Source organism: Clytia hemisphaerica, unplaced genomic scaffold, assembly GCF_902728285.1.
Source record: "Clytia hemisphaerica strain Z4C2 unplaced genomic scaffold, Clytia hemisphaerica genome assembly, whole genome shotgun sequence".
Taxonomy (NCBI): domain Eukaryota; kingdom Metazoa; phylum Cnidaria; class Hydrozoa; order Leptothecata; family Clytiidae; genus Clytia; species Clytia hemisphaerica.
This window is the reverse complement of record NW_027103949.1, coordinates 268,855-296,367: the sequence shown is the minus strand read 5'-3', so window position 1 is coordinate 296,367 and position 27,513 is coordinate 268,855. Positions and strand designations below refer to the sequence as shown.

The 27,513-nt window shown below is 35.6% G+C and overlaps 3 protein-coding genes across 3 annotated transcripts; 2 read left to right on the top strand and 1 right to left on the bottom strand.

The window, feature by feature from the left end:
• Nucleotides 1-26,306, bottom strand: LOC136810040 (cell division cycle protein 27 homolog). The gene is made up of 19 exons (XM_067066610.1): nucleotides 26,218-26,306; nucleotides 26,039-26,114; nucleotides 25,599-25,746; nucleotides 24,931-25,059; nucleotides 24,640-24,737; nucleotides 23,925-24,264; nucleotides 22,835-22,973; nucleotides 13,654-13,800; nucleotides 13,124-13,198; nucleotides 12,403-12,568; nucleotides 11,227-11,399; nucleotides 9,746-9,800; nucleotides 4,803-4,903; nucleotides 4,114-4,194; nucleotides 3,690-3,817; nucleotides 3,182-3,299; nucleotides 2,460-2,588; nucleotides 1,295-1,369; nucleotides 1-1,074 (listed from the first exon to the last, which is right to left on the bottom strand). Exons 1-19 carry the CDS (start codon nucleotides 26,239-26,241, stop codon nucleotides 865-867), a joined length of 2,412 nt encoding a protein of 803 aa, XP_066922711.1. The 5' UTR covers nucleotides 26,242-26,306; the 3' UTR covers nucleotides 1-864.
• On the top strand, nucleotides 5,823-9,199 carry LOC136810042 (uncharacterized). Its single transcript, XM_067066613.1, has 5 exons — nucleotides 5,823-5,975; nucleotides 6,474-6,537; nucleotides 7,026-7,132; nucleotides 7,769-7,877; nucleotides 8,654-9,199. The coding sequence occupies exons 1-5, from the start codon at nucleotides 5,889-5,891 to the stop codon at nucleotides 8,914-8,916; spliced, it is 630 nt and encodes a 209-aa protein (XP_066922714.1). The 5' UTR covers nucleotides 5,823-5,888; the 3' UTR covers nucleotides 8,917-9,199.
• LOC136810041 (uncharacterized) lies at nucleotides 19,168-21,242 on the top strand. Its single transcript, XM_067066612.1, has one exon. It carries the CDS (start codon nucleotides 19,218-19,220, stop codon nucleotides 20,754-20,756), a length of 1,539 nt encoding a protein of 512 aa, XP_066922713.1. The 5' UTR covers nucleotides 19,168-19,217; the 3' UTR covers nucleotides 20,757-21,242.
• Nucleotides 26,307-27,513: the final 1,207 nt, after the last annotated feature.

The following is a 27,513-nucleotide window of genomic DNA, read 5'->3' as shown; positions in this document are numbered from 1 at the left end:
ATTCGTTATTTGAAAATTTTCTTTCAAACAAAAAAGCAAATTAATTAATTTAGTTCTTAATATTTTATACACAAATTGACGACTAGCTCAACCAAACATTAAAAAATTCTACCTATTTCATAATAAACTAAAATGGTGCAGTCTGCATGGATTACCGATGGGTTACCAAGGGTATTATTCATTCCGCATTGTGTAAACAAAATCTTAGAAGAGGTTTTAAACCTCGTTATCCAAGCCGAGGTGAGCTTGTTTGTTGTTTGTAAAAAAATATCCTGCTTTTTACACATCTGTTTGTACGAGTTAGCATGAAGCTATCAAAAATAAAGTAAAGTTATCATTCGGTTATTCCACTCAAAATTATTTTTTCAACCATGGATTACTTTTAATGGTATCTTTTTTGCGCTCAAAAGAAACTTTTAAAAGGACGAATAAAAGCACGAATGACAGTTCATTAAGCGCTCTTTACCTTAGCCTTTCAGACATTTGGAGAGAAAGGGGCATTTGCCATCTAAATATATAAACCGAACGTTCGAAGTTTATACATCTTGATGAATGTTGTGGTGAGTTAGACCACAGTGCTTGGTTCGAAATGATTAAACCTGATAGGTTGAAGAGTATATAAGATGGTTTTCCATGGCAAAGAGCAAGCTCAAACCTCAGAAGAATCATGTAAAGTAGACTCTCGCTAATTCGAACTTTTATTATATCAATCTTTTAATAATTCAAACTTATTCTCAGTCCCTATCAAGGAGAAACTTAAAATACTTTCTATAATTATAATCTCTCTGTAATTCGAGCAAATAATATTCCCCGTTCGAGTTCGAATTAGCGAGAGTCCACTGTATCAAAGAAGTGTAAGAAATTTTAAGAATCGGACATTTCACTATCCTGGAGTTCATTTGTCGCTTCATCGCCCAATGTAAATTCATCCTCGTCATCAACAGTGCTTTGATCTCCGAAACGTTGTTGGTTCATCGCATCTTTGATCATGGTGTTGGTGCCTTGTGGGTCCAAACTTAATGCCCATGAAAAGTTCATTTGCGCTAGATGTGGCTCCTCTAATTGTTGGTACACCTGGTGGAGAGAAAGTCATTTTTATAAAAATGTCCAAAACTTTTAAAGCCTTAGGATGTTCTTAACTTTCACCAATTGTTGTGTATTTTACTGCAATTGCTTTTAAGAAATTGGGCATTTTTAGGTCCATAAAGCTTTATAAAAAACGTGTAGTTTGAAGGCCTGACAAATTGTTTTGCAGTGATTGTAGAACTTAAGTGAATAAAGAAGTGAAGATTACCCTTCCAATAAGGAAATAAACCAATGAATCTTTCGATTGTAGACGTTTAACATCTTCTAATATGACTAATGCTTCCTACAAAAACAAAAGAAAAAATTTCGTCGTTAAATATTGGATACTCTTAGGTTCCAAATAAACACCCCCTCCGCTTGTTAATTTTTCGAAAATTTTCCAACCCCCAGACCTTATTCGCCCCCCCCTAATTAATTTATAATTAATTTTTAAGAATATTTTCAGCTGTCAAAGGGGCTCTAAATAGCCTGATTTTAGCCTATATTTGCCCTATTTTATTCTTATATAGAAGAACAATTTCCAACCCCCCGGCAATTAAGTCCCCCCGTTTATTAAAATTTCGAAAATTTTCCAACCCCCCCCCCGTTTATTTGGAACCTAAGAGTACCACCATTGTAAGATCCGTTCGCTTCAAGTGTGCATGCAATTTACTTTTTCTGTCACGTGGAAACCACTCACAGGGGAGTTTACCTAATAAATGGTTTCCACATGTGGTAAGTGTATGGCCTTTAGGTAGGTGTTGAACGTTTATACTTTATACAATAGACCTTTCATAAATTACGTCACGACACGACCATCACTTGCCTCGTTTTGAAATTATTTCCATGGTGATTAATTCCCAGCGGGTTTTTATAAAACTACTTTCTATTTATAAATAATAAATAAAACCATTTAATGTCTCAAGGGACATAATCAACTTGGGAATTGTTTGAATACGAGGCAAGTTATGTTCGTGACGTAATTTATGAAAAGGTCTATCAGAAGGGTTAAATATCGTTATCAAAATCAGCTCTTAATGTCAGAGTGTCAAATCCAAAACAGATTGTGTTTCTTTATTTTGGTAACCAAATGTTTCCCAAAAGACAATCCCCGCACGGACATTTCTCCGACTATAACCGGATGTTTCCCCGAACGGACGTTACCCCGACAGACAATTTCTCGACGAATGTTCCCCTGACCATGTCAGGACATTTCCCCGAACGGACGTTACCCCGACAGACAATTCGATCCCTCGACGGATGTTTCCATGACCATGTCAGGACATTTCCCTGAAAGGACGTTTTCCTAACGGGTGTTCCCCGAAAAGATACTTCGCAGTCTTCTGCTCTAACATTTTCCGGTTTCCGGTGAGATTTTCAACAAGAAGACTCACCTGAGGCCTGGAGTTTGCGAGAAGTATGCTCGCTTTTTGATATTTACACAATGCGTTTTTTGGGTTCAATTCGATTGCTTTGTTTAATGTGTCTAGTGCTGCTTTACTCTTTCCGAGTTCGTTTTGAGTCTAAATAGAAAAACATAGAAAAATATTGATAGATACTTTAGGCGTACAAACTTTCGCGAATCAAGACGTATAATTGAGAATTTTCACATGAAAAAATGGCTTAGAGACACAAATACTTCTTGGTTTGGCTTGAAACATTTGTCCTTTGACTTATTAGTTATTTAGCAGGCTAAAAAGTGCCATAAAAGTTACATTTTATTCAAAGTTTGAAGTTTTACAGATTTTCTATTTTGTCAAGAATTTTTCGCGAGCATTAACTTTCGCGAATGGCCCTTCCTAGAATTTTTAAAGACATTTACTTTCGCGAAAAGGGCCAAAATTCGCGAAAATCGCGAAAGTTTCTGCTCGCGAAAGTTTCTACGCCTAAAGTAGTCACTAAGCAAAATCAGACGAGTTTTGTTTCACAAAGTTTGGTGAAAAGTCGCCTTTTCTGGGATAAATCACTTAATAGAACATAGCCAAGTTTAAATTGTAGAAGAAACCTATCAATCCTTAGCTGTGCGGTCAGCTTGCGAGATAACTAGTAAGAAGTTTATATGGGAAAACCTGTCGCACATAATCTAAACTTTTCACCGAATTATTCCTTTACTCACCACAGCGAGATTACAAAGTAGAACTGAATGTTTTGGATGAATTTTGAGTGCTTTTTGATAATGTTGTTCTGCTAACGTGTATTTTTCTTGTTTATAGTAGATCATCCCTATGCCATACCTAGAAAATAGTTTGGTATGATTCTACGAGGAATGAGTTCTACAATGAATTCACGTATACGTTTTTTATAAGAGCATAATGCTTCGATGGCCAAAATATTAACTAGTTAAGAACGTTTTAAGGCTTTATGGACTATAACACATTCAATTTCTTTGGAAATCAAACAAACAAAATGGCCAAAGCAAGAACATCTTAAGAACATTTTTAGGCTTATAACTCCATAAGTTAAGAACATCCAAAGGCTTCAAAAGTTTAGGAAGATCTTATAAGGAAAAACGTGTCGCGAATATAAGCCCACTAAAATGATTTATTTACATCATGATAGAAATTCTATCGGGAAGTGATTCCGTCCAAAGTGACCAAATTTTTTTAATGTGTTCGAGAACTTACCAGGCGTTATAATGACGTTCGTTGTATCGTATCGCTGAGCGGAAGCACGATAACGCGCGTTCGTTTTCGTCCGTGAATACGTATTCGTGACCGAGTAACGTGTATGCGTAAGCGAGATCAGGTTTCAGCTGAAATAAGATATGGAGGTAAGTCGTTTTTATAGGACTGGTGAATAGGACGTGAAAAACGGTACGGTTACATAGTACGGTCTAGTTGTGTAAAAATTTGGCACAAAGGAGTAAAAGCACCGCCACCCCCCCCCCCCCCCCAAAAAAAATTGCCCAACCTACAGAAAGAAAATTGGCTAATATAAGGGAGCATTGAAAATAAAAACATGCAATTCCGCGTTGTAAGGTACAAAAAAGGGATACTTCGAAATTCAATCTTGAAAAAAATTGACTATGTAAGCATCAATTTTGAATACCTGTATAGCTCTTTCGAGGTATTTGATAGCTTGATCGTGTTCTTTCTGTAAACTAAAACAATTCGCCATCGCACACCAAGCCTGAAAGAAATTCCATAGTTTCATAGTAAAGAAATACCAAATGAATTCTAAAAAAAGTTTTGACCATTTGACTACCAGCTCTCCTGTGTAAACTTTTACAGTCCCTAATTTGCTGAAAGTTAACCAAATAGCCAAAGATAAAGCGCAGACCACAATAGTTTACATCGACAGGACACAATGAGATTTAACAGTGAAGGTAGTATATTATAGAGAAGAGAGGAGTGAGAAGTGAACTCTCCGAAGCATCCGGAATGAGCCCTATTCCTGGATAGATACCTGCCCTAGGATAGGGAAATTACCGCGCTTACCAGACACTGCTAACCCTGCGCTCGCGACACGACAGAGTTACTGGTGTATATTATAAGGAGAGTCTATTACCATGTTTTCCTAACATTCTGCCTGGAAATGATAAGGGTTCAAACACAGTTCATTGAGGTGCAAGTCTAAGTTTATCACATTACCAATCGGCAGAATGTTAGCGAGGCAGAGTAGTGATAGCCTTATCCAGATGGCGAGTGAATGTATATCGAGTTTATCGTTCCACATCTGCAATTTTAACTCAATGAATTTAACCCCTAAGGGAACAAAGTGATGACGAAACAACTTACCACGGGTGAATTTTTATCGTGATCGACGAGGTTTTGTGCAAGTGATGAGAGTCTCATTTCTTTTCGCGTTAACCAAAGGAGTGACGAGAACATTGCCATCCCTGTCAAAAAATGAAGGAAAGAAATGTAAAATAAAAATAAAATTGATTTGAATTATTTCTTTAGGCTTTACATGACAAACGTTCCTCCTAATATTATTGGTCAACCAAAAATAGTCTCTCACGTATAACGTATACCGAAACGGCCTACGGTAATCAATTTTGAAATATATCAGGTCTGTTTACAGACAAAAAATAATCTAGAATAGCGACAGAGTTTACAGACGCTTAGGTATAATTTGTAACCAGTCCATCCATTCTACCAACACAATGCTCTCTGCTCTAAAGTGATACGGTGAATGTGCTTTTCCGGCGATTCATTTAAAACCACGTTGAGATTAATCTCGGAGCAGAACTGATTACTCCACGCTGGTATACGTATGCACCCTAAAAACCATGGCTCACTAAGAGAGTTTGCTCAGGTTAGCAGATCGCTTTGACCTTTTTCTTACAGGTTTTGGATAAATATTTTAGCTTTTGGTTGTGCTAAATATATTTTCAAGATGCTTATTATAATTCCTGATCGACTTCATTTTATGAGGCTTTCCATGATTCTGATTGTGGTGAATGGTTAAAGCAAGACATTAACATTAAAACCCAGTCCCAGTCCCAGTCGCTTTGGGTTTCGTTTCCGTTTTCTAGCAAAAGGCAACGCGGTTGTAATTTTCTTTTGGCTGTTCTTCTTGATACATTATAATTAATAATTAAAAATATTTCTTTCATTAGCCAACCTGAATAAAGTATCAAGTTTTCAATCAAATTAAAAACAAGCGCAATAAGTGAGGAATCGACTAACAATAAATATTTCTTCGGTACACAGAGGGAGATTGCGGAAATGCGATCTTTTATTATTGCATTTAAATCCAAATAAAGAAACAGGATTCAATCAGGAAAAAGTATCAGCTAAAATCAGCTTGTAATAGATCTTGAAAAACTTCTTCCAAAGTGAGATAACCTCCAAAGTCAAGGAAGAGGAGTTTCACGTAAAATGGTTTTCAAGCACTATCATTCGTGTATTTCTGGTTTAATATTTGTGTTGTGTTTTGTAACCGTAGAACTAAAGCAAAATTGCAAGGTTGGTTATTGCTTAAATCTCAACTTCTCTTGGATGGACATAATCATACCAAAATTGAAAGATATTTGGGGACTTGGGTCAGGCCCCTTCGACTTTGATGATGTCGATTCACGTTTGCTAAGTCTTGAATTTAGAACGCCATGGCCAGTCGACTTATATGCTTCAAAGCGTTTTCGAGTAAATTAATTTTTCCAGGAGCATGTTCTTTCCTAACCGATTAAGCTACTAAATAAAGATAAAATCCAAAAAAAATGAAGCTTAAAGGACATTATTTAACATATTTACTATGACTTGCTTACACAGCATTCTTTTTTACCAAAATGAGAACAATTTTCTTCCAGTCCCCCACGCTGCGTGAAGCTTAAATTTATTGATATATGCTTTGTCAGCATAAGAGGTGTCTTTATCATAAATAAGAATATGTTTGAGGTTCCAAGTAGTAAAAATTTTGTTATAAACATTTTCAAATTACACTCAAGTAAACTCTTTCCTTTCTAGGATGGTTGGATGGTACCTCGAAATTATCATGGCAAGAAAGCTATCGAATTGGTTGGGAAGCAAGGTAAATATAATGTTTTTGGCCACACCAACGAGTATAGAAAAAAATTTCTATCCCGAGTGAGAGTCCTGATATTGCGTGAATGGAACTAAGGAGGGATGTATGTGGTTGGCAAATATTGAAATACAATCGAGTCTCTATAACTTGAAGACACACGGGGAACAAAGAAATTTCGAGAAAACTTGTTGGAGTTAAGGATACGTTCGAGTTTCGAGGTTCGAGTTAGAGAGACTCTACTGTATAACTATTCTGAAACTTATTCGAAAGGTTACAGTTTTCTCGTCCCTTCAGTTATCAATGACATATAAACCTAACTCCATAACTCGAAATTTCCTCAACTCGAACAAAATTGTGCTCTTTCAGCGAATTCGAGTTATGGATACTCCACTGTATTTCCTCTATCGCCCGCTAATGGATGCAAAGCTAAGCGGCTCTGTTTCTAGTGTTGAAGGTTACTCTTTCTATATTTTTCTGATTGTGCTTTCCGGTAGAACAAAAGGTGACAAGGAACCATTTATTAACAACCATTGACAACCTATCCCCAGAATGGTCTTTATCGCTCAACATTCGATTGTATGCACCCATACCTCAAGTCAATGTAAGTAATTCGATTACTGTCCGATACACTCCATTTTTCGATAATATTCAAAGTCGTCTTAAACGACGCTCTACTATTCGATACGCTCCATTTTTCGATGAATACCCAATTCCCCTTGAAAATCGAATCGGAGAGCGACAATATAGTTTTTGCTCTTCTTCTTGTAACGCAAGAAACGCAAAACGCTGATAGTCATGGGAGCAATATTGCAATATTTCCTATCGATATTCAAATCAAAAGGTTCAATCTGCCGGGATTTGAAATTACCCTCTTTATGGTAAAATGTAAGATTGAAACTACAGTGAACTCTCGCTTATTCGAACTTCAATCAGTTAAATCTTCCTATAACTCGAACTTGTTTTCAGTCCCCGTCAGGGAGTACCTCTCTTCAAATACTTTCTATAATTCTGTCCTGAAAATCCCAGAAGGGGGGGGGGGGTAAGAGATTTCTTGTAGAAAGAGGTTGGGGGAGGTTTATCTAGAAAGGGGTAACACGTTAGCAAAGTTCTTTGAACCCATTTTTCTAAATTTCTAGTTTGGCAGTCTTGGACTGGGTTAAAAAGACTTTCTCGAAAATACTTTTTAGTTCTCGCATCAGACATAATAAATAGTAACACGTTTTTTTTAACGCTCCAGAATTGGGCATGTAATGTTGTGCATGTGACAAAAGGAGGCGACAAAACTCATTATGGAGACCGAACTCCTTTCATCGGGATTGCCAGAACAACAACAAGATTTTACATCGGTATGATAAATTTCTTTCACCCTAAGTTTAATACAAAGAAAAGCTCATTTCTGATTTTGCCGAGTGATTTTTACTTTCACAGCTGACTTTTTTAGGCGTTCGGTCAAACCCATCTGAAAATCGAACCCACAAAGCTTATACATTCAACTCTCTCTAACTCGAACTTCTATTATTCGAAGATTGGTCCCCTCAACCTGGAAATTCGTATAAATCACCTCTATCTTTCTATAATTTGGTAAACATTTTTAGCCCTTGAAGATCGAATTAGAGAGAGTCAAAGGTGTTTTTTCTTGAACCAGAGAATTCTTCCTTTTAAACATTTATTTGGGAAAATGCAACAGTCTTCCCAGTACGACCTTCAATTTGCACTTCATCTAATGCAGTCACCTTATAGACGATAACACCGCTATTTTTCTCGAACTTTAAAAAAAAGACCAAGCATTAGGATCTAGAGGATATATGAAATATCGCAAATATCTCGATGCTCTCGACCAATCAAAACGCTGATATTTTTTGGGTCGGCAATAAATATGGATAGCTGAGTAATCTAGAACTATTAGACAGCTGTATGGTTGTTTTGATGGGGTCTACGGCCAGCTTTCTCGGCGATTTCACTGTATTTATGATTTTTATTGAGTAACGTTTTCTACGGAAACGCTCCCGTTCTTGCTAGAGAATAACAGTTTCAAGTCATTGGCAAAAACCGGGGCGTTTCCGTAGAAAACATTAATTACGTGATGAATATCATGAACTCTACTTTCTCCTGATCATTACAGTAGGTGCAATAGACGGTGAAAATTTAGGCGTGAATCTCCAAGAAGTTTTACAGATGAACCAAACCTACCACCTGGAAGTTCGCCAACAATATTCCAAGAATGGAAATTACAATTATGAGATTGAGCTTGACGGGCAAGTAGTGTATCGTATCGATAATTCGGACGCCAGACAATTCTATGACGTTAAAGTATTTGCGAGCAATGATTGGCAAAGACCATGCCCCGTATACATCAGCGAATTTAAAATCACTAATTTCACTTGAAAAAAGGGATGCATCAAGATGCTGAAGATCTCCCTTCGGGGAGTAACGATTGACTGAGAAAGAAAGTAGAACAAAGTACGAGAATAAGTACGGGTACAAGGGTTGCCGTGGAGTTCGTCGAGAAATGCGGTTTAGCCAGAGAGGGCGCATTTGTTTTTGCATTCTCAGCTTCTAAGTCAGTCTTTCGTTTCATGATCTCGTCAGTCAAAATATTGTAAATGATCTTTTTAATTTAATGGTTATTATAATTTATATCTTTACTTAACGAAGTCAACAACGGATTTGTCGCTTAAACATCATTGGTCAGTTTATGCTTTGTTTTCTGAATTCTACAATGCCCAAAAGGCTCTCCCAATTTTCTAGCAGTTGGTTCCAGATAATCGATCCCTATACACGTGTCCTGAAGAGACGTGAGAATGTCCTCCCCACGACAATAAACCCGCAAAATCGAGGACGGTAAAATGCTAATTTACTGGTCGTCCTAATTCAGTCAGTAACTAGCCGTCCCCGTCGCTGAAAATCATATACAGTATACACAAACTCAAGTCTAGTAAAAACTTGAATTACTCTGTGGAAAGCTGAACGAGGTTATTTGTGTTTTAAATAATTGACAGACACCGCTAAGAAAAAATGAAAGTACAGTTGACACTCTCTAAATCGACGTCCTCCAAAACTCGATGATATTGAAAGTCGCCGTCAACAAGAAATTCTCCTAAATGACGCTCTAACATTCGATAAGTTGCGATTCGATGAAAATCCAATTTCCTTGAACATCGAATTAGAGGGCGTCAACTGTACAATAGAAAATTTCAAAAAAAAAGAGAAATACCTTCGTCTATGTAACACGGGTCAAGTTCTTGAACTTTTCCGAACGCTTTTTCTGCCTGTAATAAAATGAATTTTAGTAAACTCCGAACCCAGTTTGCTTTTTATGATTTTGATACCATCAGTAAAACCAAAAAGTAGTGCAAGTGACTCTGGGTACGAGATAGTGAACTTAATATCCATTACAAAGGTTTTTTACGAACAGCAAAGAATTTCAAAGGGTTGGAATGCAGAGTATTAAATTAACACGGGTATCCGAAGACGGCTGCTAGAAAAACAAGCGATACTTTTATGGACCTACCTAGTTATCAAACTAATCAGTGAACATTGAAACAATGAAACACATAAGACATAACTGGTCAAAATACAAAAAAATAAAGAAAATGAAAGCATATCTATTGAGAGAAACTATCAACACTATTGAAAAAGATTTTTGAAAAAGAAATAAAAAAGCTATTAAGCGCTTTTCTTTATAAAAACCACTATCCGAAAAATGCACAGCTTAATAAATAAGGTTTCCAGAAAACTCAAACCGTCGCACTCTACCGTGACATTTTCTTCTGTTAGAAAAGATAATAATAAAAAAACAATTTGGCTAATAACATTGATCTATGTTCATAAATAGTGATTCTTATAGATAAAGATTCGTTTTTCCGCCAAAAAAATAATAAGTGTTTACAGAAAAGTCAAATCATTACCCTCCACCGTGACATTTTCATCTTAAAAAAAACTAATAAAAATAATAATAATAATATGGCTAAGAACATTGATGTATTCTTATTAAAAGCGGTTCTTATAGATAAAAATGCGATTTTTGAGTCAAAAAATTTTTTTTGCAAAAATCTGCTTGAGCCATCTTTTACCTATGATTGTACCCTACTTTCATGCTAAAAATCAGAAAAATTAATGATCCAATTTTTCACAAAGTCCAAAAAACCCGATTTTAAGCCGTTTTTTGGCCCAAATTTGCCCAAAATTTTTTTTTTTCGAAAATCAGGCTCCGTCACATTCGAGGGTTTATGGTCATGCACCTTTGTGCCAAAAATCAGAAAAAACTAATGAGCCAATCTCGAGAAAAGCTGGTAACTAACACACTAACTAACGAACATGGGTTAATTTATAGGACCTCCACCTCACCGGGGTAGGTCCAAAAAGATTTTATGATGGGTGTCCACCACGGTCTCACCAGAAAGATCTGGACCAGGCGTTTTATTATAAGGGAAGGATGTACGAGGCTTCTCATTTTTGAGAAAGCGAAAAGTTTTGTTGTCATTTCGGAAATGAAAAGAAAAATGTTTTAGTTTCATCGCCGATTCTTCTTCTTTCATTTTTGAATCATTTCGTCAACATTCCGAAATTTAAGAATGAAATCTCGACGTACCAATAGGTCTATTTCCGATACCGAATCAGGTATACCGGATAAAGATTTTGTAAGATTACCGCAATACCAATAAAATCTCGTACGCCTCCCTAAGAAATTCTTACCATGTCATTATTTCCACTTTCGTAATAACAAATCGCCAACTTCTCTAACATGCAACTCGTCGTTAATTGATGTAGAGGGAGTTGCTCCAATAGCTCGATGGCTTTCCGACAGTCATATGTAGCCATTGCTGAATAAGCTTTACCGATGTCGACCAACAGTTTCATTAGACCATCTACAAAAGAGATTCGTAAATAAGTTTACTCGTCGTCCAGCAAGTTAAGATGCCGTCAGTTGATTTATTTAATTTCGACATCCCTCGTCTAATTCCGACACGCTTTTGATACGGTAAATAAGATTAAAAGGTAAGTGACCCCTAATTAGCGACCGGCGATTCCAATCTTCCTATTTTTCCCAGCTCTAAAGATGTGTTGAACGGTGAAAAAGAATGCGGCTATCATATTTTGATTTTTTCTCTAAAGAGGGTTGTTGAATTAGATGAGGGATGTCAAATAATGTAAAAACTGGCAAAGGACTATTTGGTTGGCATAAAGCTTCCCAGTCTAACACAAACTATTTCTAGTCGAATTACCTAAAAGGGGGGGGGGATTAGTCGAGGGAAAGTGATAAGGTTCAACGCTAGTGGCGAAGTCTTCTCCCGCGAAAAACCTTCATGGTCAAGGTCATGGTCAAGGAAGTTATGGCAAAGATTCTTCCCGACAAAAAGTCTAACACGACAAAGTTTTCCCCTTTAAGGGCTCTGACCTTAGTGAATTTTTCATATATGTCTTATATAAATTGTGTTTTTCTGACTGATGTAACCAACAAAACTATGACATGTTATACATTTTTCGTTAGGCCGACTATTCCTGAATCCAAAAATTTTAATATTGCATTAAAAAATTAGATGAAGAAGAAAATGAAGACTTTTGCAAAAACAAGTATTTCAACTTTGAGGACCTTATTTTGGCGAAGTAAAAACATTTTGAAAAAGTTTTTGCACTAGACGATGTATCTTTAAAAATCTTTGTAAAAGCTTCTGTCTCAAAATCTTAAAAATAGTGACTTTTGATCAATTTTTTATCCCAATTTTTTGTACTTCTGATACATCAATTTAATTTTTTTTTCCGATATTTTTTAGATAGTTCAATCATTTTTGCAGACATTAAAAAAATTACCCATTAGAACTAAGCACTTTTTGTGAAAATGCTTGCTTTTAGAGAAGGTTTTTCACCAACCTGCACTTTGTTGTATAGGAGACGGGAGAGTAGGTTTCTCGTCTTTGATTTCTTTGTGTGTATTTATCTGTTTATGTTTACCACCGGTGGTGCATGACGTCGTAACTTGTATGTTCTGCGAAGTGGGCGTTAACGGGGTGGTCGTTATGGGTCGGCTTACACGGGACTGAAAATTGAAATTAAGCGTGTTATTGTAGACAATGTTATCACTTCTTAAAGAGAAGGGACAGTGAACGCGGGAAAATTATAATTCGTAGAGTTTAAACCCATAGTGGCAGTGTCAGTAGAAAGAAAGAACATTGCCACAGTAGAATTTTGACCCCAATTACTCTTTTAGAAGGGAAATGAATTCCATGGCTTGAGAGAGTTTTGTGGCAAATAGAATTATTCATTTTCTAAAAATCTCTAATGGCCTGAAGCTTATTTCTCAGATTGTAATTAGCCTCAGACTATAGTGCCAATGAAAAAAACTGCAACTATGTACAGTATCAAAACTCAATTGTTGCAATCCAAGAAACAAAACATATCTCAAAATCTGCAGCATTTCATACTAGTAAAAGACACGTGTAAGCTTTAGATATATTTATATCGCAGTTTTAATTTTTGGTTTGTATAGTCTTTCGTTCTTTGACTTTTGACACATACATGGAATGCGTCAATAATTTAGTCCGTGTTTAAATAAATAATCGTGATATCCATCCATAGAGATAAAAGCTGATACCTTAGTTTTTCTTCCTGGTGTAACTCCAACTTTAACGTTATCGTCAAATTTGACCTTGGGTGTCCTTTTCATATCCTGCATTGGAAAAAAAATAAAATTGACTTAGTGATGCATTTCTCTAAATTGAACCAATGAGAAAAAAATAAATCACTTTTAGCTTTACAACCACTTCTGGCTATGAAACCTTGGTAGCTCTGTCATAAAATTCTGGAGTATTCATTTGCTTCTTTCGAACAGACCATTCCAATAGGCAATTTAACAGCCGTATTGCATCATGGGAAATCAAAGTGAACAGACGACTTTATTTTTATACTACCAGCAGAGCCACCAGAACTCGAGATTTCCAAAACTCCAAAACGTTTGTGTTCCCCGTGCGTGATCGAGTTATAGAGACTCCACTGTAAATAGGAAATGATAGAAGGCCTGACCAATAAGAAGTCGTTACAATAGTCGTCCAATCACCCAGAATTCATTGCGACACCGAAAAAAAATGTCCAGTCCAAGGTAAAAAGCAAAAAGTTATTTATTACCCTTGATGACGATGCGGATCCAAACAGCCGACTGCTCCTTCTCAATCCGTGCAAAGTTCCACCGTCACTTTCACGTGGTGATTGTGACGGCGTCGAAACGTCGGAATGATTTGACGGTTTTTGTGATGACGTGCATTTGATGGTCGTCTACAAAGAAAGAAGGAAAACTGTTGAAAAAAGCTCTAAACTAATCGTAGCGAATAAAAGATATCGTTATTCAATTTTGGTGACAAGGGTGAAATGAAAAGAAAGGGTCGCATAAAAATCTTCCTCAGAATAGACTTTTACAGAGTAAAAATATACCGGTTTCAGACGCATATAGACTTATTTTCACATTTACAATAACATACATATATATGGATGCAAAAAAAATAACGTAATTGCAATTTTGCTAAAAGCCGTTATTTATATTGCGATGTACCCTGAATCTCAGGAGATTCGGTCTCGCACGAGCCCCGCTCTTCCGATGTTTTTCGAATATCAAAGTCATCAAAGTGTTCATCATATGAGTTTATTTAGTCTGTACCCCTTATGGGACTTATAAGAATCATTTTGACAACGATCGGAATGTTCATATCCATCTATATTTATTCACGTATAGTCCGGTTGTTCCGGTAATCCTAACTCTGGGATAAAAAAAATGAAAACAGTGGCAGTTTACCAATCCTTTTCAAACATTAGAATACAATTTCTACGCACAAGCCGTTAAATATTGAATCGTAGCCCGCAGCTCATGTAGCAGCGTTATATGGACCACATGGATGTTAGTTATACGCTGAAACAATCTCAATCTCAATGTTTACGTTCTTTGATTAAACAATAAACGATGACAAAGGGATAGTCAGAAGAGTTTCGATACCGAAATAACGCTCCCTGTTAGAGGTAAGGTAGCCTGTACCAGACTCTTCTTCGCTGACTGAAGTTTTTTTCAAATTATAAAAAACGCCCATGGCGGCGGGGTGGTAGAGGTTAAAGGGAACCCAATCATTTTGTGTTCGGCATAATTTATCGATGTCTTTCGAACAATCTCCCATTATCCAGTTAAATCAATGAGTACCATGAATCTTATAAAATGAGTGAAACATCTTTTGATAAGCCAAAGATTGAAGAGCTCCACTACGACTAGGTCAAAGTCCAAGTGTGGATTCCGACTTTCAAAATCTTCTTACGTATATCCTCGCCAAATCTTAGCCTAGAAATCTAATAACCTAGTTTGATTCAGCCACTAGGATAAATCTGATGGTATATTGTGACTGAATAACCAGTTATCTGGTACTCGATGTAGAAATTTTCTTCCGACACGCTAAAGCTCTGAAGGTCGGGAAAATTTTAACATCTGGAACCTTTGGTTACCATTTTTCATTTTTGTAAGGTTTCTCAGGCAGCAGAGATTTTCATGCTAAATTCAGTCGGGTGCAACCGATAGTCAAGCAAAAAGTGTAAGGACAGCTAGACACGACTGTGATGCGGTACATCAAACGATGACTACTATAGGTCTCCGATGGTGATATTGGCCCGCTCCTTCAGAGCTTTAGCGTGTATCGGAATATCAGATAAAATAACCAGTATTTGTATGATTGCGGCACGTTCTAGGTGCGTTCTGGATGGGAAATAAAAGGCTTCACTTTCTCTTGCCTGGGAAAGGTTAGAGATTCTACTCTAGCCCTTCAAGCTTTAAACTCAATGGTCCAGTCGCTCATGTTAACAAGAAATCGGAACCCCCTAGATGGGTGTTCATTTTAACATTTTTTATTACAATGGGCTCTTCCAGAAAATGTTCGTACACGGAGGGGGGGGGTGAAGGATATAGTGTCCAGGGGGTAGTGAAAAATCTACAAATTTGCCTTGTCCTGGGGTAAACTTGCTGTTTTGGGGTAATTTTGCTCTGTTTGAGGGTAATTTTGACTGGGGGTTAGATCTGCTGTCCGGGGGTCAGAAGTCACAATGTCCGGGGGGTAAATTTCCAAATAATGTTATATCCTCAACCCCCCTAATATTCAAAATTTTTCTGGAAAAGCCCAACGCTATTATCAAAATTAACATTTTATTTCCCTGGACACATATATATTTTTTCAGCCAATTAATTCAACTTTTATCACTTTTAAAAATTACTTTTATTAGGGACCGCAATGATTTTTTCAAATTCTTTTTTACCCATTGTATTGAGAGCATGCTCATTTAAAAGAGCTTCAGAAAAGAAAAAAAATGAGGGGTCATTCATCAAAATTGGTCAAGCCTTTCTTGAGACCACTTTTATTGTGACGATTTTTGAAGGTTTTTGAAAAAATCAAGGTTAAAACGAAAAATCCGGGGGTTATGTCAAAAAACACACTTTTATCAATAATTTTATTTCAATTAATGCTACAGCATTGAAACTTGGTAGGAAGGTTCCTGAGATAAAGTTTTAATTTTTTAATTTTTTCCTCAAAATTATGCATTTTACAGACCAGAATTGTGAGATTGAAAAATGGAGCACCACAGATAGAGAACACTTTCTATTTATACATGCCATCGTGGATGTTTTAATTTTGTAAACAAAACTTTGCGATTTCTCAAAAATCTTGCTTACCTCTAACTTTTGAACTTAAAAAGCCAGCAGAGCACGAATGAATATAACATATTTCTTTTTCTTATCTTGTGAAAAAAAGATTGAAATTTCATAATATCTTTGTCTTAATGCCGGGGAGTAAACCTAAGATCCTTAAAAAGGACTTTTTCCAAGAAAGAATTGAATAACTTTTTGTACTTTTTTTTTGGATAAGCGGGACAAAGTAAATAAACAGCGCTGTCCTCTTGTGGTTTCAAAAATGTATAACACCATAGGGGTTGGACGAAGCGCTCACCTGGCTAAAACCCATTTTTTGTTGCTAGCTCGTCTGCCATTCTGAATTTTAGAAATAATTTCATGAAAATTTAAGTTATGGCCACCAAACTTTTACTGAACATTCATTTTATGATAAGAATACTTTTAAAACTAATCCCTGGTTTTAGGAGGCCAATATCCTGAGATCACATTTTTTGTTGATTCCACACAATTCACCTCCGTCTTTCGCGGTCCCTACTTTATAGCCTGTTTTAATGACATATTAATTAATCAATTAATTTATCTTCATATTTTTTATTCACCCATCTGATGATCGTCTCTGTGGAATTTAGCTCTACCACAAGTTACTGATGTTGTTGATATCGGGGTTGATGTAGCCTGAGTGCCAGACGTGATGTCTAACCTCCGTTTTCACTACAGGGTAACCGAAAAAAAAGTATCGAGTCGTACCACTTCTATAGAAAGAAAGCACAATATGTACTAGTTATCGCATGACTTCGAGTACAATACGAGAAATATTTTATGAGTTCCAAGATTTTTTCGTAATATTTCGGTCAAAATACCGGTAAAATCTCGGAACGAGTAAAATCTCGAGTATTGCACGAGAAGTCGTGCGATAACTTATTTATCACAGAATCTTTTTGTGACGAGAATTTTCTTAAATTTTAGATGCGTGTGATGTGTGGTGGATGTACAGATACTACAGAGATAATTCTTTCATTGATACACCGCTATGGTAGAGCAACAAACCAACATTCCCTCTATCTTGTCCTCTTAAGTAAGGAATTTGGGTGTATGCTTAACCCTTAGACTACGAGGGACGTGTATATGCGTCCAAAACAAGTCAAAATACTGAATCTCAGACTTTAGGCCATAGCTCCTGACCACTTGATTTAAAACGGGTTAAACGGAATGCTTTTAGAAAGAGTAGAAAAATTTTAACTTTTTCAAAAAAAAATACAGCACGCACAAAGGGTTAGTGGCAAACTTTAATTTTAGTTTCAAAAAAAAATATTATAATGAAACACTTTCGTGATGAAACACTGGAAAGTCCTGGCAAGTTGTGACGAAACACTGAAATTATGTGATGAAACAACCTGTGATGAAACCAAGAATTTTTGTGATGAAACTAAAACTTTTTGTGATGAAACTAAAAAATTTTGTGATGAAACTAAATTTTTTTGTGATGAAACACTGAAATTTTGTGACGAAACAGTGACATCTCAGGGCCATCGTAAGAGATGTATTTGAAAGTTTCTAGATTGATAATTCAAAATGCAGATGATGTACAGTATTGTTTCGAAAGAGAAGAAACCCTTCGTGATTGGATTAATCAGATTGATAACATTCCGTCTTTTTTATGTTTTTGTTTCGATGTATGAAAAAGAAAGCAGAGGAAAGGAGTCCCATGATGGAAATGTATGCTTGTAATAATGATGGTCAAAGAACAACATTTTTCAACAGCAAAACAATTTGGATAATTTCTTAATTATCGTCAAGCTTTAGACCGGGTTTTTTATAATGCCTATGATTGAACTGATTGTGATGGTGTCAGTAGAGAGGAAATAAAAAGAGATTATTCAACATTCGAGCATAGTTATCATAAAAAAAACTGGCCTGGAAGGCTTTTGTTTCTTTTTATTGTTAAAAGATGGAGCTTACGTACCAATATTCATTTATTTTGCAAACTTTTTGATGTGATTAGAAAATAGACCAATCCCAAGAGGAGATTTTGATAACGTGATCAAAAAGTATTTGCATTCACAACTTGTCTTTTGTTTGTAACAAAAATGATTGAAAATTGAACAAAAAGGATTCGAGATTCGCTATCAACTTGTGTGCTTTTGCCTTTTACTTAATCGTCATAGATATAGCCACTGATAAAAGTACAGTATTGTTTTACAATCAACACAAAATCATGGTTTTTTGGCTTGAAGTTTGCTTCAGATACAATCGCGCGATCGTGCAAAGTTCGATAATAAGAGACAAAGGAGAAGATCGTGCACTTCTTTGTTCCCATATTTTAAGCAACTTTCAAGCACAGTGTGAATACACCCATATTCCTTTACACGCATTCACTTGAGACTCATTTTATTGCTAATTTGATTATTTATTAATTGATTTTATAGCAAAATTTATAGCGTATTGTTTTTAATTATCTCACCCATTATCCTCGTTTGTACATTTTTTCAAAACAATTTGTCAACATTTTCAGGTTAGAAAAATTTCATCTTAATCTTTTTAAAACTGATGATGGTGATGGTCGGATGACACCGAAATGTCTGTAATAAATTTTGATTATATAAAAAATAAAATGAAGTCGCTTAATAATACAGAGAAAACTCTGGATACGGTGGAGAGTCTATTGTGTTTTCTTTTGTTCACGCCAACAATACCGGCTATACTTATGTCCGCATAATGGCTGTCAAAGTGACGTATAAATGGCGGCTGAAAACCACAAGTATGGATAGAAGGATCATACAATCTGATTTTGCGTTTTTATTATAATTGACGAGATAAAAATACTATATTTTCCCAAAGAAAGTAGAAGTTAATTCAATTAAGACAAGATGTTTAAGATGTGTCGAGAAAACAACCAATTTCATAAAAACTTTAGTATGCATCGTGATATTAAAACGTCTAAAAAGTCGGAGTTATTTCAAATTAATACGAATTTCTGTTTTGTTTTAGGGCTACTAAGAAAGGAGAGAAAAGTGAAATTTTGAAGTACGCATTCAACATGGGTGAGAAGAAAGATGAAGCAAAGTTCAGTTACAAGAAATGGCTCAAAAAACGTGACATAACAACCAAGATTTTCTTCTTCATCAATTTGTCATTAGAAGTGGAAAACTCACTGACTTTCGCAACTCTGTTCGTCTACCTGAAAGACTACTTAAAAGTCACCGCCCACTTGAACGCCTTTTATAGCATCATATCAGGGGCGTTTATCTTATCCACTATTATTGGATCATTGGTCATTGGCAAGATTTTCGACAAAACAAGGAAAACACGACTCATATTTTCAGTTGTTATTGCATTGGTAATTCTTGGCAATGTGTTATACACCATTCCGCTGTCTCCTTATCTACTACTTATCGGGCGGATGTTGTCCGGAATAGGAGGTTCCCTTCGCGCAGTCATCGTATCCGAGTTGAACAGATCTTACCCCGCTGACGAAGTTGTACCGCACATGACTGCAGTTGCATGCGCATCAGTCATGGGCTATACTATTGGACCGTGCCTCAATTTCGCGTTCGTAAAAGCTGATTTTTGGTTCCTGGGTGTCCACATTCAATATGGAAATGGAGCTAGCTTAGTTTCTTGTTTCATTTATATGATTTTGTTTTTCGTGTCTTTTTTCTTTGTCAGTGATTTATCAAGAGAATTCGATCTAAAAGATGCTATTGATAACTTGAGTGAAGAAGAGTTGAAAAAAGCTTCATTATTTTTTGGAAAAAGTAAAGATTCCGCTGAGAGTGCAGTTGAAGAAGGAGCGGTCAACCCAGCCTTGGACATATCAGGGAAATCGTCAACAAAGGGCATTACTGGAGAAGACTTTATCAATTATGTTGAAAATGGAGAGTATGGAGCGAGCGTAAACGAGAAAACTCAAATGTTGAACCAATCAGAAAAAGCATCGAAAACCAAAACAGAACTGGACACTATGACTGTCTTAAAGAAATTATTCACCAATGTCGAAGTTCTCATTATTTATGCTATGTCATTCTCCATTGTCCTCTGTATAGTGACCTATGATCTCTGGATACCCTTGGCATGCATTGAGCTCTTAAATTGGGGAAAGCTGGAGATTAACATCATAGTCCTGGTAAATGGATGCGCCGCATTACTGAACATTGTGTTCATATTCAAGCCACCCAAACAACAGCAATTGTACTATTTGACTTTTGCAGCTTTCGGAGGAATTTTTTACTTGTTTGGAGCATTTTTGTTCTTCAAATTGGACAGAACGCAAATTTTCTGGGTAGACTGCTTGATATGGTTTTTTACGTGTTTTTGTGGTAGTATTGTTTTTGCCACAGAAGAATTATTCCTGGTGACAACTCTGGCTAAGATAGTACCTTCAAAGTACTTAGCATTTGCTGCAGGTATCCGGCTGGCTTTCGCACGTTCTGGCGCCGCTCTTGGACTCTTCAGCGCCGCTTTTACGTTCCAATACTTGATCTATTTCTGTCTTGTTATCTTTGTTGTTGCAATGTTGCTATGTTCTCTGGTGATCTTTAGGAGAAAACACATTCTCAATCCTGTCATGTTTACTTAGTTTTTGGAACATTTTTGGCAGGGTGACGTTTTAAATAAATTTTTGTGAATAAGTCGTGGGTTCCTAGATAATTTCAATTTTGGCTTTACCAAAAATAAATATGAAATCTATCCTTTCAAACTGAGTAAGACACCCTGTTTAGTTGCATTTAGAATTTTCGTGTTTAGAATCCTCATGTAATAACGCTGAAGCCTGGTGATGGTCGTGTTAATGCTCATTTACGAGAGTAAAAAGTAGCGGTAAAATTAGCATCATTAACCTTTATTATACCGCATAAAAGATTGCTTTTTTTTGTGGTGAAAAAATTACGGTATTCGTTACGGATTGAAGCGGAAATAGATGTTATCTGAAGCGCCGAGATTTCTTCCACAATTTAGAATTTATATTTTTTATATTATGTTATAATATAAATGTAACATAACATATTTAGTCGTGTTAAAAACTTTTGAGGATTATTATGAAGGAATATTGATTGTAAAACAAATAGCTATCTCCTTGCAAAAATTCTTTGTCTTACAATGTCGTTTTACATAAGAAAGGGACACTGTATATTGATTTGGCTCAACCGTTTTCAAGTTACAAGCCCATAAGTGAGACTCATTCCACGAGTTCAAATGTTTTTAGATTTCAAATGCGGGCAACAACCAAACTAAGAAAATATATTCACTCTCAAAAATAAGATTTTTGTGGAAGATAAGGCGGCATAGAAAACGATGCTCGTATGTTCAGACCTTCCGGCACAAGAACGTAAAAACCGGGCGATCTCACATGATGTCCACTTACATACTCATCGGTTTAAACCGTCTATTTTTAGAAAAGAAAAAATATCAGTAGCATATTTAGCCGCGAAATTCAGCAAACTATTAATGAATAGAACGCGATCACACTTTAAGATGACTTTTACTACCTCATTAGGTCTAAAAATATTATTCAATCAACCAATTAATAGGAAAATTACCTACCATTGACCAAAATGAAACTTAATCGATCTTTTAATTAGGTGATTAGCAGTAGCGTAGACAATCAGGGCACAAAATTTGTGTAGGAGAGCCGATTTTCATGACAGAGTAATTATCTTTTTACATTATGAATAGGTAATTACAGTGTCATAAAAATCTACTCTCCTACACAAATTGTGCGCCCTTTTGTCTACGCGCTACCGCTTATTCAAAAGGTTCCTATATCGTCAAACAAAAGCGAGATATGATCGGTCATGAATTCTTTCATTAAATCGAGGGATTATGATTCGAGTCTTGTAGCCAGTTTCTTTTCCTTTTTATTATTATATTTGCCTTTACATACTGTACGGTAAATCTTTTTTATCCCTGGTTCCAAAGTAAATAACTTATCCAGGCGACTAGGAGTGACTTCACCTTTAAAAAGTCAGAAATTGGCCTTGCTTGGATATGCCCTTGGATATGCTATCCAACTTATGCTAGAATTTATAGTCTAATATGAATAAGAAGGAAAAATGGTAAATCTATGGCAAAATTTTTGATCTCAAAATCCTTACAAAATTCTATCTTTATTTTCCTAAAATGCTCCCAAGCAGCGAATGGAGCGAAGTGAAGCAGAGCAGAGCACCAAATTTGGCCTAATATGAGTTTGAGAAGTGACCGATCCTTAACTGTCTAGTTTCCAATAAAAGCACCTCAATAAATGGGCTTTTCCAGAAAAAAAATGCACCCCCTATGTTGAAGAGATCTTTTTTTAAAAAGGTGTCCCCCTGGATTTTTTCCAATTTTTCAGGACCCTCTTGGATTTTTATCTCTCATTTTTTTGTACCACTCTAGATTTCCTCGTTATACTGACTACCCTGGACGTCACACCGACTCAAACTTGGGGTGCAGACTATTTCTGGAATAGCCCAATAAGGATAACCGAGGTATTTGTCTTCGGTCTTCCTCCTGATATCAATTCATTAAGTAAAAGAAATCATCTAATCTAGTCACGTTTCTAGTCGTTAAGCTTTCTTTCAAATTCGCACAACAGGTTAAGTAATTTCAGGTAATTTCAGCCAACAAAGAAAATTACCATCAGGAATTATGTTATTAGCTCTTAACGTTAAAAATGCTAACCTTTTTCGATGGAGCTTTTTGAGGAGCTTTGGTGGGTACTTTTGATGCAAGTGAAGAAATGGGCGGTGTGATAAACATGGGCGTCCCTCCGCCCCCTCCATCGACTATTGGCGAAACGGTCTCTGGCAATAGTCCAAAGCTAAAAAAAATAGAGATAATCATGTTCAAAAAGGAGAAAATGGGGCAGGGCAAAGGTTGTTGAAACCCCTAAAGATCAGTCGGCTCATACATGTCCTTATCCCTCAACCTTAAAGTTTGAAGGTTAGACAAAAAAGAGAAAAAATGTCTCAACATTCAAGTCATTGGAATATTATCAATAAGAATTTTTGCAAAACCAGTTGGCTAATTCTCATAAATAAATCGACGCAAAATGTAAAAAACCAACAAAATAAGAACGGAAATAAGACAAACATAGCGTCAGCCTGAGTTTAGGTTCCAGGCAAAAATTAGGTCCCCCCTGAGTTTTAAATCCCCGCAAAGATTTATGAATTTTTTTGTTAGCCCTCAGGACTTTTGACCCTAGACACTTTCAAAAAATTGATCCAGTAAAAAAGGGTTTTCCAATGTAAATTGCGTTCAGTTTTAAGTTTAAGATAAAATATTTTGCACACTTTCTATAAAGATATTGCGCCGCAGGGGAAAATTTTTCAGATTCATGAGCTTCAATTTGAGTAATTGAAGCCAACTATTAAGCTGAATTATCTTAGCCCCCACGTTAAGTGATGAGATTTTAGCTTCCCCCAAATACATAGGTCCCCCCAAAAAAGTGGTGTACTTCCAGCCCCGCTCCTTTTTTGGGAAAAATTTAGGGTGTAACCCCCCCCCCCAACTAGCAGGGGGGGCTAACGCTGTGACAAAAATACATTTTAAATTAACCGATAATTGATGAGAAGATATTAGTCTTTGCGATGGAGAAGTTGTTGCGTTGTATCAAGTCTTCACCCGACATCCTCTTAGAAAATTTTAAAATCAAAGTCGTGTAAGTAGAGCCTTTGCAATCAGTTGCTTCCTCGAGCAAACAAAAATAGTAGCAAAACAACAGTGTAAGTTGAAAGAAGAATCCTCTGAAATGATTCCAATCATTGCATACCTTGGCGTGACTGGACTTGCTTGTGACCTTAAAATCCTTTGTCGTGCATTTCTACCGATAGAACTTGGCGGTGGCATTTCAATATCAGGGGTACTTTTATTGATGATAGATTGGCATGTGAAGCCTTTGGTCGAAGTTTTAATGACAGTTGAAGTTAGCAGTGGGACTGCTTTTGTTGGATCTTGATTCTCTGAAGGAGTATTATCGTATTGCGGTAGCGGATTTAGAGGTGAAACTTGCGGCTGCGGTAATTGGAATGGTGTGTTTCCACTTTGAAAAAGTGGTGAAATTTTACCGCTATCCATTCGCTTGAAGTAATCTGTGGGATCAACTTTTTCACCTGTAAAAACAAATTATAATATGCAAGATAGCAATGATACGGTAGCAGAGATTCTCAAATTGAGTTTTTTTCTCATACACCAACTAGCTACCCTCACGAAAATCACTAAGGCGAATCAAAATAATGCTAATCCTTTGCTCCAAACACACACATTGTTGAGTGTGTAGTATAGTATAGAACATATGACCTATATATTCACAAATTCATTTGAATGAAACTAAAACTTGTTGAGGGTTATAAAAATAAGGTTCATTAACTTCTTTCCCCATGAATTTAGCCTAACATTTTTTGGTTAAAGTTTGACTCCTCCCTCTTTATGGTTGGGCGAAACAAGAATAAATCTAAGATCATTAAACTAAGATCATTAAGGTTTACCTAAATTACAGAGACATTCATAAGAGTGCCATAAAAATGGATTGCATTTCAAACTCTGCTTGTAGTGTGCCACCGCTCGAGGTATTGACTCAGATTTTCTAAAACAAAAATTAAAAAAAAAAAAACATTAACTTTTAACAATCGTATGTGAATAAATTTATAGAGTTTCTGTCCAACTATCTTCTTTCAGGAGATTTGGGTGGCAGATCGAACTGCCTAGCATCTCACAGCATAAAACTATTTGTTACAGCCACCACTTTATAATGATGTAAAACCAAAGGTCAAGCTTACTTATAAATATTTCCTAAGAGTTGCAATGCCATGCCAGCCATACTTCCAAATTCTGAAGCAATTGCAGTTGGTGTTTTTGGGTTGATTGGATTATATATGCCAGTCAGTGCTAATTCAGCTTCTCGAAGTCTAAAAACAAAGTTTGGAAAGAATAGACCTTCTCATAAATTACGTTACGAACATCACTTGCCTCGTTTTGAAGTTATTGCCATGGTGATTAACTCCTAGTGGATTTTATTAAAACTACTCTCTATTCATAAAAAAATCATTTCATGTCTCAAGGGACATAATCACCATGGCAACTGTTTGAATACGAGGCAAGCGATGTTCGTGACGTAATTTATGAAAAGGCCTATTGACCCTAAAGCATGAAAAATATCAGCTTTTCCATATAAACAATCTAAGCAATTTACGATAATACATTTTCCTAGGGGTATCAGGAAAATCCATAAGGACGAATTAATCTCTTAAGGTTGAGTGTTTCAAATCCAGATGGCTGATAAAAGTTTCTTTCTGTTTTCTATTTTTAAGGAAGGATTTTATAATATTTCAAGAGGTGCTCAAAAAAATTTATAATCAATCCTGACAGTCAGAACCTGCCTATTTGAACTAAAAGTAGTAAGGCAAGATCTTTGTTTAATTTTATAATCGCCATTGAGTTCACTCACTTATCCAGTTGATAACATATGACGGCAAATAAATAACGATTGTGTATACTGGTGAAAGTGTTATTCTTCAGGTGATGGTAAGCTCTTTTTGTTTGGCCTGAACGATGATAAGTTGTGGCCAGTAGGTATAAAAGCTCTTCATTTTTGACTGGAATAAGAATGACGAAATTATTTATAATGAATTAACTTTACTTTTACGAGCCCTGTTATTTAGGGTGCAGAAACTGGGAAAAATGAAAGAAAGTTGACAAAAAATACCAGAAAGGGTAAAGATTACTCCCAATAAAAGTGCAATTAGATCAAATTAAATTTAACTCTTAAGAGCATGTCTTTCCTTAAGTATTTTCCTTGTGACTTTCTCGAAATTGCAAGCACACCTTAATTTAACCCATGACATTAAAAAAATGATAAGAATGAGAATAAGACTGAGAACAACTCACCTTCTGCATAAAGTCTTTCTGCAAGAAACACTGCATCATTGAAGCAATAAGAGTTCAATGCTTGCCATACAGCAACCTACAAATTCAAAAGGCAATAGAATATCACCAAATCAAATCCTATGTTTGGGCACCAGACATTTTTTTATTGGTGAAATGTTAAGGTTAAAAATTAAACATACTTTAACAGGCTCTTCCAAAATCATTTGATCAAGTTTTCTGATTCTTCTCCATATAATCGTTAAATTTAAATTTTAGCTTTATATTTTCTAAACAACAAAAAATAGAATTTTATTATGTGTGATCTTATTTTAATGAGTAATTTGACGAAATTTCATAGACAATATCCAAAAACCATATTTAAAAGTCGCACAAAACCATAATCGAACATTTTTGGAAATATTTCTACAGTTTTTCTACGCAAAAACAAATTTTTTGCATAATTTATGCGAAAAATTTCAAAATCTAGCATAATTCTGTGAGCTTTGTGCGCTTTTGATTAAAACTTTCCAGTTTTGCTTTAAATAATGTGTTTTTGTGATTTTTGAAAGAATTTGTAGAAATAAACAAGTATTTTTAGACCAAACACATAATTAATTCTGCATAATTTATGCAAAAAGTCTCAAAATCTAGCATAATTCTGTGAGTATTATGCGCTTTTGACACCTTTCAGTTTTGCTTGTAATAATGTGTTAATATAATTTTTGAAAGAATTAGTAGAAATAATCAATTTTCTTAAAGGCATAAAGGGTGAGTTTTACAGAATTTGATAATACAGTCATTTTGTATTTGGTGAACAGAAAAAAACTTCTTTCTTTGTTAGACTTGAATTTAAACTTTGAGCCAGAAATGTAATTTTAGTTCCAAATGTTCATTCAAAAGTCCAAATTGATCATTTCTCATGTTTGTAAAATTGTCAAGTCTAAAAAAAGATAAGAATATGTTAAGAATATTTAACTATATTTCAATATATTTTTTAAAGTTTATAATCAAGACTCCACAGTGTTTTTAGATAATAAATCACTGCATGATATCAAAAAATAAAATAGGAATTACTATATACCTAGTTCTGTTTGAGTGGTTTGCGCATAAGCAAACTCCATGGAATGTTTAAGATCATAATGAACACATTCAGAACATTAAACAATCATTCAGAACACAAATAGTGACGATCTATTAAAATTAGTCGTTTGTTTCTTATAAAAAAATGTTTAGAAACCAAAATTTCATGCTCTTGAAATATTCTTTCATATTCAAAACTTCGTGAGCAAAAAAGACATCTATCTCATCAAAAAATTGAGTAATTCTGCTAAGAACATTGATGTATGCTTATTAATAGTGATTCTTATAGATAAAAATGCGTTTTTTGAGCCCGAATATTATTTTTTTACAAAAATCTGCTTGAGCCATCTTTTACCTACTTTCATGCGAAAAATCGGAAAAAAACAATGATCCAATATAGTCCAAAAACCCGTTTT

Excerpts from the sequence above, each read along its gene's own strand:
- LOC136810042 (XM_067066613.1), top strand. The coding sequence starts at position 5,889 with ATGGTTTTCAAGCACTATCATTCGTGTATTTCTGGTTTAATATTTGTG. Across the intron at positions 5,976-6,473 it reads AACTAAAGCAAAATTGCAAG|GATGGTTGGATGGTACCTCG; the intron begins GTTGGTTATTGC and ends TTTCCTTTCTAG. Across the intron at positions 7,133-7,768 it reads CACCCATACCTCAAGTCAAT|AATTGGGCATGTAATGTTGT; the intron begins GTAAGTAATTCG and ends TTAACGCTCCAG.
- LOC136810041 (XM_067066612.1), top strand. The coding sequence starts at position 19,218 with ATGGGTGAGAAGAAAGATGAAGCAAAGTTCAGTTACAAGAAATGGCTC.
- LOC136810040 (XM_067066610.1), bottom strand. The coding sequence starts at position 26,241 with ATGATTTTGGAAGAGCCTGTTAAA. Across the intron at positions 24,738-24,930 it reads CTCTTAGGAAATATTTATAA|AAAATCTGAGTCAATACCTC; the intron begins GTAAGCTTGACC and ends TTTTTGTTTTAG. Across the intron at positions 12,569-13,123 it reads CACCAGGAAGAAAAACTAAG|TCCCGTGTAAGCCGACCCAT; the intron begins GTATCAGCTTTT and ends TTCAATTTTCAG.